Below are 10,826 nucleotides of genomic sequence, written 5' to 3'. Positions count from 1 at the left end.
TTTGTGGATCTGTTCTCAACTCAATTTTAGCTCCTAATACCCTCCCCCAAGAGGATATAAATGCAATGAATGAATAGAATAGAATAGAATAGAATAGAATAGAATAGAATAGAATAGAATAGAATAGAATAGAATAGAATAGAATAGAATAGAATAGAATAGAATTCTTCTGTTTGTTCTTTTTATTAGATTTGTAAACCACTTAGGGATTTCTTGGGATGATCCTGGATTACACTGTGTCTCCATCAAAATCGGATCCCAGAGTCCTCCTGGTCATTCAATAAAATTGGCCCTAGTTCTCTGGACCTCGAATAAAGAATTCTGTTCAACCTTTCTATTATCCAGATATTTGGACTTTGCTGACTTGACTTTTAAAAACTGAGTTGGCTCTTGGTTGGTCTTTTTGCATCTCCATGCTTTCATTTACACGACGTTTTCAAATGATCCTATTTTAAACCCAGAGATATGCATTCAGGAATGAATATTGGCATTTGCAGATTTAGTAGTTAATCTTCCCCTGCTAACAGCATTCTGTACTTTTCAGCTGACTGGCAACCCTGGAATGTCCCATTAACTCTCAGCCTTAATTCAGAAGAGCCGCAAGTTTCTTCCTTGCTTTCTCCCAGGTGGTCGTTGGCTTCTTCTTCTGATTTGTTGGCCATTTGTTTTGCGTCACCCGTAGATAGCAAACATTCTTGGGGAACTCTCATGCATGAATGATAGATTACCCACTTCCTGACAAGGCTCAAGGTTTAAGAAACCCCCCAAGGCATTGGCTGGTTGGGTCTACAGAAGTACCTGCACCACTTAAAAATAAATGTTTAAAAATAAAGGAGGGAAGTTGTTACAGGGGTAATTAAGTGGCATCATGTCAGGAGAAATGGGCAGACTCTCCTGGGATTTTACATGGCAATGGGGTAGGGGGAACTAATCTGGGTACAACTGTTTTCTCCTCTCGTAATGGTGAAACTAATACCGTTCAAGATATGTGCAAATTATTAGATTTTAAATTTAACTATTTTTAATAATATTTTGCTGTACTAGGAGGTTCTATTGGACTCTTGCCTAAGGAACAAATCTATTGTTATTGCCAAATTGCTCCAGCAGTGCTGAATCCGTTTTAAACCCACGTGGGCAGACTTTGTTTGGACAGAACATTGTGGTTGGCCTTGTGTGACCTGCTGAGAGTCGCACGCCCAAAATGGGTGGGGCCAAAAGGGGAAGTGGCCTAACCAGAGCAAAATACACTCCACTCCAAAATGACATTTACTATAACATATATATTTTAATCAATTAATTTCCCGTATTGGTTGATCAACTTCTTGAATCCCTGTTGTTCTTTTATACTTCCTGGATGTTTTTAACTGTCATCTGGCCCTAAAAGGGCCCAAAGAGTGGCTTTTCCTTCATTAATATCTTGAGCCAGTAGTAAGACAAAGAAAAAATAGAGAACATTTTTCATCATTCACTGATAAAATTTTACAGTGACAGTGAATGAAGTGGCAGCCACCTGGAACTGGCATTGATATGGTTTGCAGCCAACATCTGGCAGCCAACTACAAGAGAGCTACCACATTTCAAGAGCAAGTCAGAGTGAAGTTCAGAGTCTGGAAAAGCTGCTTAAGGTCCATGGCCCAGTTGCAGCCCCTTAAATTATCTGTAGGATCTGAATGTGCCTATTATGTTGCACCTGGAATATTTTATTCCTAATATCAGCAAGTCAAACAGTAGTCTCTCTGTCTAAATATTGCTTTTCTGAATGGGAGACAAAAATCACACCAATTAATTGCAAGACAGAATTAAAAGAGACTCAGCCTACATACTGAAAAATAGGAACCAAGCAAAAAGGTCAGATGATCAAAATCTCATCACATTCTCTGTTGTTGATTCATGGCAAGTGTTCAGGAGTTTGTGCCAAATACATATTTGACATTCACTCCAACCCGTAAGTCAGATTTAAGCTGTTGGAGAACCTAATACTGGCCAAGCAGCTGTGGAAATACATGGAGGAGGGGAGAGGAGGAAAAGAGAAAACCTGCATATGACAGAAATGCATAGAAATATGGGGCTTTATCTAGAGAACATGCTGCTGAAATCAATGGGTCTTAAGAAACACTTTTACAGACCAGTCTTACAAAGGCCCAAAAGCAGCAGAAAGACTGTCCGTAAAGAGTTTATTACAAAACTTTATCTTTTCTTTGAGGAAGGGCAAAGCAAAATACGTGACCATACGCCATATGTATGTGATGTTCAGTCTTGGGATCTCCACTTAAAATAATCCTAGGAATAGAAGCAGAACGGTTCCTATCCTGAGATTTTAAAGCAGAGGTGGGGAATCTGTGACCTTCCAGGTACGGGTGAGCTACAGCTGCCAGCAGTCCACTTGGTGTGTCCAGTGGTGAGTCGTTCAACATCTGGAGAGCCACAGGTATTTCTCCTTTACAGATACAACTCACAGGCATAGAAACACTAATGGGCCGTGATATGCATGTGGCTGCAAGCCTAAAGGCAGGCACATTAACATTTGTGAAAAGTGTTGCTTCATTAAAGAGGTCGACTAGTACAGCTGGGATGAGAAACCCATTTTGTCTGAAAGCTGAATTTTGTCTGAGCATAATCGATGACCCCAATGACTGGGGTCACAGGCCAATGGCAGGGTCATCTCGCTTACTACAGTAAACTATTCCATATTCTGTTCCCAAAGGAACCTGGATAGTAATTGTACAAACTAAGCTGGTTTGTGTATAATGCTGTATTTTGCAGAACATGCTCTCCCTCTGTTAATCAAAGCAATAAGTGAAAAACTGTACATAGCATCAGAGTCCACTGTGTTGAATTGGCTACTGAAAGTCTGAGATAGTTGACGTCTAGCTTTTGAGAGCTGACCAGGCATAATCCATCTTCTGTCTTGCCTGTCTTAAGGACCAGAACCTGACATAGAAACAAACAAATGGTAAGATTCCCAGATTAAGAATTCTGCATCCAGTGTCCCTTTCTCAGTGTCCAGTGATCAGATATATCTAGCACAGTTACTTTTGTATTCTAGGTCAGTGTTTCTCAACCTTGGCAACTTTAAGATGTGTGGACTTCAAGTCCCAGAATTCCCCAGCCAGCCATGGGGGCTGAGGAATTCTGGGAGTTGAAGTCCACACATCTTAAAGTTGCCAAGGTTGAGAAACGCTGACCTAGATGAACCTGAATCTCTGCACTGCTACTGAATTGACTGTTTGGAAACTTAACAGAAATTGGTGGTTGCTTTGCTCCCTGTAAAATTGGCTACAGCCACTAGAACCGCACCAGAGGCCTGGATATACCACACTTTGTGGAGGGGCAGGGGAAACCGGGACAAGATGAACTTCTCCCACTTACATTTGAAAAGGGGGATTGGTATTGTCTCACGGAAGAAGCCCTTGGCTCTCCCGTGTTCTGGAAATATACTGAGACGATCCCGATAGGGATATATTGATTTTTATTAGTAGGGATATATTTACATTTATTGTTATCCAAAGATTATTGGCTCCGTAGATCTTCACGTCACAGATAAAGGGAGCCGAAGCTAAAATAGGATAATAGCCTTTAAATCCCCTTCTCTGAGTACTCAGTTCTTCCCTGTCAGCAAGATTAAAGCGGTCAACAGCAGTGTCTCCTTCCCCTCCCCCCATTCCCATGTCTGCATCCCATCCTGAGTTTTAGCAACAACTGGAGGGAAGAGTGACTGGGGAAGAAATGTGAGGCTGCTGCTCTAGCTGTGAATGCCTCAGGCAGGAAGAAGCAGAGCAAGAAAGCTGTGGCAGGAAACACATCTGAGAATCTTGCTGGTGGGACAGCGAGTTTCACCCATGAGGCACTTTAGTCAAAGGAAGCAACTTTCCACCTCAGGCGCTGAAGCACCTGAAGCCACCCTGGAGTCTTCTGCAGAATGCGAGGAGCATATAGACACACGAGGGACCACTCCCTATGGATTGCAGCTGTCCCAGGAAACTGAAAAGAGCTGCTACTGCTTGGATGAGGAAGAGGCACAGGAGGAGGAAGAAGAGCAGAACAGACTCCTTTCAACGTTTGCATTTGATCCTGCTTTTTCTTCTGGAACAGCCGCTTCCCCCTCAGTGCTCAACGTTAATGTTGGCGGCCGAACCTACCAGCTGACATACCAAGCAGTGGCCACCTATCCCACGACCCGCCTTGGCCGCTTAGTTACTTCCACCGATCGCCGTTGCCAGCTGGGCCTCTGTGATGACTATGCGGCTCAGGGGGATGAGTATTTCTTTGACCGAGACCCTGCAGTTTTCCAGCTGGTCTACAACTTCTATGCTTCGGGAGTGTTGCGGGTACAAAATGAGCTGTGCCCCCGCAGCTTCTTGGAGGAGTTGAGCTACTGGGGAGTCCGTCTCAAGTACACTCCCCGCTGCTGCCGTATCTGCTTTGAAGAGAGATGCGATGAGCTGAACGACCAGCTGAAAGTCCAGCAGGATCTCCGTGCTCAGGCAGCCGCGCAGGACAGTGAGGATCTCTTCCGCCACATGCGCTACTCCACACAACGGTGGCGCCTCTGGAACCTCATGGAGAACCCCTTCTCTTCCACCATGGCCAAAGCTATGGGGGTTGCCTCCAGTTTCTTTGTTCTCATATCTGTGGTGGCCCTTGCTCTCAATACAGTCGAGGAGATGCAGCACAAGGACAAAACCACTGGAGAGATGCGGCCAGTGTTGGAGCACGTAGAGACCTTCTGCATCGCCTTCTTTACTCTAGAGTATATACTGCGGCTGGTCTCTACCCCTGACTTACATCGCTTTGCTAGTAGTGCTCTCAATGCTGTGGACCTCATTGCTATCTTGCCCCTCTACCTTCAGCTGTTGCTAGAGCTTTTTATCGATGAGACCCAGGCTCATGGGCGAGGGTCCCAGCATGAACATGAGATTGAGAAAGTGGGGCGAGTGGGAAAAGTAGGGCAAGTTCTACGCATCATGCGTCTTATGCGCATTTTCCGCATTCTGAAGCTAGCCCGCCATTCCACAGGGCTTCGAGCCTTTGGCTTCACTTTGCGCCAGTGTTACCAGCAAGTGGGTTGTCTCTTGCTCTTCATTGCCCTGGGCATCTTTGCCTTCTCAGCCATGGTCTACACTGTGGAGCATGATGTTGTTAGCACAAACTTCACCAGCATTCCTCAGGCCTGGTGGTGGGCTGCCGTAAGTAGCTGCTGTACTCTTTGAGATCTGACCCTCACTTCTTCCTCTTTATTTGAAAAACCTGCTTGCTATGAAAGCAGCAGGATATGCCCAGATTTTGAACATCTGTTCTGAGTCTTTGATTTTAGAGGAGATGTAAATGCAGACACCCCACCCCACTACCCACTGCAAGCTTTAGTACATCTGTTTCAGTAGATCAGTCTGTAATCAGTGCAACTCAGCTTGAATTGGATGTCTTTTTGTGGCAATGTCCTTCTTGCAGTACTCAGGGCAACTCCTTGAGAAAGAAGAGGAAAATAGAAAGGGAGACATATTGGAAGCCCACACTTTGCAGGGACTTCTGTATGCTTTTTTAAAAATGTGGCAAACATTTCTGTATGGCCACTGACAGCTAGCCGTTGCTCATTTATAGAGATAGTAAGGATGGCTTCACCCAATGATGTACCAATCCAATAAAGAATAAGGGAGATTGATGCCTACAAAACATGTAGAACTTACAGGTAAAGCTGGGTGTCTGCACTTGTCTCTGAAGAATCAGGAGACAGGCAGATAACACAGAGGTTCTTCAAGAGGTTCCCCAAACAACTGGCGATAGAACAGAGCACAAGATGAGCTTTCCTTTTGTTTTTATTAAGCCAGTAGCAATGGCCAAAACTAACACAACAGGGGCTGGCTGGCTGGCTTGTAATGTGATACAGAGTTTATAATTTATCTTGGATAAACAACACATGGACAAAGGTGTGTCCTGAAAATTTCTCCATGATCTTTTGTCTCAGCTGTTCTTTGCTGAGTTGCCAGGGTTAATCAAAAATTGAAACTGGGCTTACATCAATATATCCAATGTTGGCTTTGCTCCGTATGGTGCAAAATGCATGCATCACATGTGATACATTCTGCATGGGATTTGTATAGCTCTCTACATATACTTCCAGTGAGGGAAAAATGCCTTGTGTTCTCTTGATTTACCCCTTGAATTAAAAATTAGACCACAGTTCAAGAAAGTTCAGGAAAACTAACATTGTCTATCAGGAAAGGCAAACAGTTCCATAAACAGATGCATCCAAAGTGATTATGAAAGTGGAATGGCTCTAGAATCTTCTCCAGAAGTTGTCAAGCCAATTTATGACTGCACAGCATGTCGGGAAAAGATCTCTGCTAATTCTTTCCCTTTGAAGCTAGAGGACAGCAAAGTATGAGCCATTGTTACATTTTGCTCAGAGGATTGTGGATTGACTTAATGTTCATGATCAGCCATAATCTGCTTAATAATATTACACAGAATCAGGATACTAGCCTAGTAGGGAGCAAATAAATCCTTAAGATGAATGGGGTTTGCTCTGATCTAATACTTGCTGGTGATATAAAGAACACCTCTGCAGCATAACTTATTCTGCACCTGGGTTGTATATGGAAGCAATTCTTCCCCCCAATAATCCTGATAGATTGCCTGATTCTGGACTGTCCACAACATGCAGCTGTTTTGGGTTTCATTCAGATGAGCCCTGACAGCAGTGGTTGTGATTTTGTTAGATAACTGAATACCATGCCGTGATTCCGTTCACATGTTCCTCTAGTAACAGACAGACTCATTCTCTATAATGCAGGAGTGGGGAACCTGTGGACCTCCAGATGTCACTAAATTACAACTTGCACCAGATCCAGCTAGTATGCAGGGGAATAGCATATGTGGTAGTTCAGCAGCAACTGGAGACCACAGGCTCCCCAGCCTTGCTATAATGCAAGTTCATACAGCTTCATAGGCATCAAGTAGAAACTACGATACATCCCATGAGTCATGACATCATCATACAAATGATACAAATTACATAATGTGTCAGCTGTGATGTGGCAGATGCAAATTCCATAATGTATATCATTGGCATGGTGATGTCATAACTTGTATGATGTCACCTCCCTTCCATGGACACTTATGACTGTATGTGCATGGGGATAACAGACACACCTATGTAGGAATAATAGTACAGGTTTTTTCCCACCTGACCTGTGCCTGGCTGGTTGAGATGAGAAGGACCTAAATCCTGTGCAGAAAAGTTATAATGCATTTCTTTCTTCACCTTTTTGCATTCAATTAGGTATAGGACAATTTATGTTCAAATTGGTTTTCAAAGGAGAAGCGGGGGTTGGGTGAAATGTTTGTGTTGTGTTCTTGAACTTTATCTATCAACAAGGTGGCCAAAGGCCATCAGGGTCCTTTCCTCAGGGTACAGGCAATCCTCACTTAATGGCCATTCATTTAGTCACTGTTCAGACTTACAACAGTGCTGAAAAAAACAACTTACAACCGGTGCTCAAACTTACGACCGTCACAGCATCCCTGTGGTCACGTGATCACGATTTGAGCACTTGGCAACTGGTTTGCATTTATGATCATCACAGCATCCTTTGGTCACATGATCTCCATTTTTGACCTTCCCAGCCAGCTTCTGGCAAACAAAATCAATGGGGAACCACATGATTCGCTTAACAACCACGTGGTTTCCTTAACCACAGTGATTCGCTTAATGACCACTGCAAAAAGTTTGTAAAATTGGGTCAGATTCACTTAATGATGCTTTGCTTAGCGACTGAAATTCCGGTCTCAATTGTGGTCATTAAGCACGGACTACCTGTACTGAGTGGGACGCGGTGGCGCTGTGGGTTAAACCGCTGAGCTGCTGAGCTTGCTGATCAGAAGGTTGGCGGTTCGAATCCGCGTGATGGGGTGAGCTCCCGTTGCTAGTCCCAGCTCCTGCCAACCTAGCAGTTCGAAAACATGCAAATGTGAGTAGATTAATAGGTACCGCTTCGGCGGGCAGGTAATGGCGTTCCGTGTAGTCATGCCGGCCACATGACCACGGAAGTGTCTACGGACAAACGCCGGCTCTTCGGCTTTGAAACGGAGATGAGCACCGCCCCCTAGAGTCGGACACGACTGGACTTAATGTCAAGGGAAACCTTTACCTTTACCTTTACCTGTACTGTCATCTTTCTGGTTGACAGTTCCTGGGCTTCTTGTGTTTCAGTTTCATCCTTCATTCAGTTTCAAGGGAAGACACCATGCCGGAATGCCTCCCATTGGGAAGGGTGAGGAACCCACAGGCTTGAAAGACAGGTACAGAAATTGAAACTACATGCAGTAGCACCGAGGAAAACCTCTAGTCATTTTAAATTCAACAACTCTGAAAAGAAAAATAATAATAAAAAAAGAAATTAAAAATTCTCAAAAATCCTGTAAAGGAAGAAGATGCACAGAAGCCTCTTTCCTAGAGGAAGAATGGCCTTTGATCTGTTGCGAGGCACAATTCAAGCCTGCTTTAGAAAGGCCAGCATGACTGGCATCAGGTCACTGTTGTTCTTGCATTTCCATGCACATAGCCGTTGAGGAATGTAAAGAAGCTTCCACCCCAGAGTACATACAAAATATAATCACATGTATAATTCAGAGCAGTATTTTCCTTGATTGTCTGCTTTTGTACTCCAACTGTGCATAACATGAAAGACCGTGAAATCGAATCAAGAACAAACACAGAGCTACTTGCATATGCTACCCAGGAAAACACATGAGTGAAAAATGCCACTGGCTACTGTCAATAACATGTCTCTCTTTCATCTTGTTTATTTTCAGAGCTATTTCTCTCACATTTACATTCAATTCCTCTGAGTCAATTTCCATTGGGCCCCAGACTAATCACATTTATCTAACCAAATATATCAGGTGCACCCTACAAATAAATTCCCTGGCTATGGGCTTATGCATCTGAAAAGTCATACTTGTTAAAAACAACAGCAACAACCACAACAATAAAAAAAATGAGAGGAGGAGGAGGAGGAAAAGGGGCTGCATTTAGCCTGGTTGCTCAACCTCTAAACCCACATGCAAATCACCTCTATGGGAGGATGTTCAGAAAGCTTCCAAAGGGCCATGTACTGTAGCTGTGATGGTTTGTCAAAATAAAAACAGAGTCTGGCATCAAGGCTCTTTCTCACCAGCAAAGCAGCAGATTGATCAGAAATTATCACAGGAGGTACTGTATGCGCAACTATTTATGTGGGTTTTATTTCTGTCAGTGTGTGTTGGATAACATCCTTTATCCAAGGCTAGAGGTAGGCTCAGGCCTGGATGAACCATTAAGCAAAATGAACAAGTACTTAGGGCACCAAGGGAAAGAGGGCACCACAGATGTTTTCCTCCCAGCTATCATGCCCTCAACTCTTTCACTGCCACACTCAACTTTGGTTTTCAGCACTTACTGAGTCTTACTATTTAATTTATTATTTATTTAATTATTATTTATTAATATGGGCTACCCCAGGAGATGGATTAGGAGTCTTTTTTTTTTTAATCTGTTCAATCATGTCCAGTTCTTGGAGACTGCCTGGACTAGTCCCTGAAGTTTTCTTGGCAAGATTTTCAGAAGTGGTTTGCCATTGCCTGCTTCCTAGGGCTGAGAGAGAGTGACTGGCCCTAGGTCACCCAGCTGGCTTTGTGCCCAAGGTGGGACTAGAACTCAGGGTCTCCCGGTTTCTAGCCCACTGCCATAACTACTACACCAAACTGCAGGGCAGCAACTAGGGTCTGTGTCACCTGGGGCAAACATGGATTCCGCGCCCATTTTGACGCCCCCCCAGCGTGGCACCCGGGGCACATGCCCCGCTTGCTCTCCCCTAGTTGCGGCCCTGCCAAGCTGGCTCTCAGGAATCTGTCTTAGCAGGCTTTTATAGAGACCACTGTGGAAGGGAAAGTTCTAATGCAACTATGTTGGGCACCCTTTTACTATCTTAATAATCCATTGATCCTCAGCGTAAACGTCCACTTACGTCTTGATCTTCTACGTAATTTTCCCCATTTATTTCTTTACTCAAAGGTCAGCATTTCTACTGTGGGGTATGGAGACATGTATCCAGAAACTCACCTTGGACGGCTGTTTGCATTCCTCTGCATCGCTTTTGGAATAATTCTGAATGGAATGCCCATCTCTGTCCTCTACAATAAATTCTCAGACTACTACAACAAGCTGAAAGCATATGAGTATACAGCTATACAGAAAGACAGAGGGAAAGTGGAATTTATGCATCGGGCCATAAAGAAAATGTGCTATGCAAAGAGATCAGCCCCATTACCAAGCCACAGATACAATTAATATTCCAGAAAGAGCAGAAGGATCGGGATATACTTAGATATGGCATTAACTGGTTCATTTAAAAAGAGAGATTTGCATGCAGTTCCTCTCTCTTATTAGTCTGGTTAATAAAGATTCCAACTTAAATTCAAACAGCTGATAATGGTTTGGGATTGGGATCCAACAACTGCTTCAAGGAAGGAGATACTGAGAACCAAGATAAATGTTGCACAATGCCAGATGTTCGGTCTGCAGATACAATCCGTCTAATGAATACTGACATCTCTACTGGCATGATAGATGCTGTAGGAGACTGTCAGGCAGAAATGTGTGCATTTTACTACACTATTGAGATTGCAGAGAAGAATGTTGGAAAGCACTTTTGCACTACTCTTCCAGAGTCCAACATACCTGAAAAGCACCATGCTGAAGCTTAGTTTAAACGAATAAGCAATGTCAAAGTCTTCCAGACATTCAAATCCACATGTTTTACATATCCACATTTAAAACAGTAATGTTA

The 10,826-nt window shown here is 43.6% G+C and overlaps 1 protein-coding gene across 1 annotated transcript; it reads left to right on the top strand.

Annotated features, from left to right (window-relative positions):
• The first annotated feature begins 3,839 nt into the window (after positions 1–3,839).
• KCNV2 (potassium voltage-gated channel modifier subfamily V member 2) lies at positions 3,840–10,459 on the top strand. The gene is made up of 2 exons (XM_063293101.1): positions 3,840–5,186; positions 10,052–10,459. The coding sequence occupies exons 1-2, from the start codon at positions 3,840–3,842 to the stop codon at positions 10,325–10,327; spliced, it is 1,623 nt and encodes a 540-aa protein (XP_063149171.1). The 3' UTR covers positions 10,328–10,459.
• The last annotated feature ends 367 nt before the right edge of the window (positions 10,460–10,826 follow it).

The sequence above is a fragment of the Candoia aspera genome, chromosome 2 (genome assembly GCF_035149785.1).
Source record: "Candoia aspera isolate rCanAsp1 chromosome 2, rCanAsp1.hap2, whole genome shotgun sequence".
Lineage (NCBI taxonomy): Eukaryota > Metazoa > Chordata > Lepidosauria > Squamata > Boidae > Candoia > Candoia aspera.
Note: the sequence above shows the minus strand (reverse complement) of the source record. Positions and strands in the feature narration are given on the sequence as shown.

Excerpts from the sequence above, each read along its gene's own strand:
- KCNV2 (XM_063293101.1), top strand. The coding sequence starts at position 3,840 with ATGAGGCACTTTAGTCAAAGGAAGCAACTTTCCACCTCAGGCGCTGAA. Across the intron at positions 5,187-10,051 it reads AGGCCTGGTGGTGGGCTGCC|GTCAGCATTTCTACTGTGGG; the intron begins GTAAGTAGCTGC and ends CTTTACTCAAAG.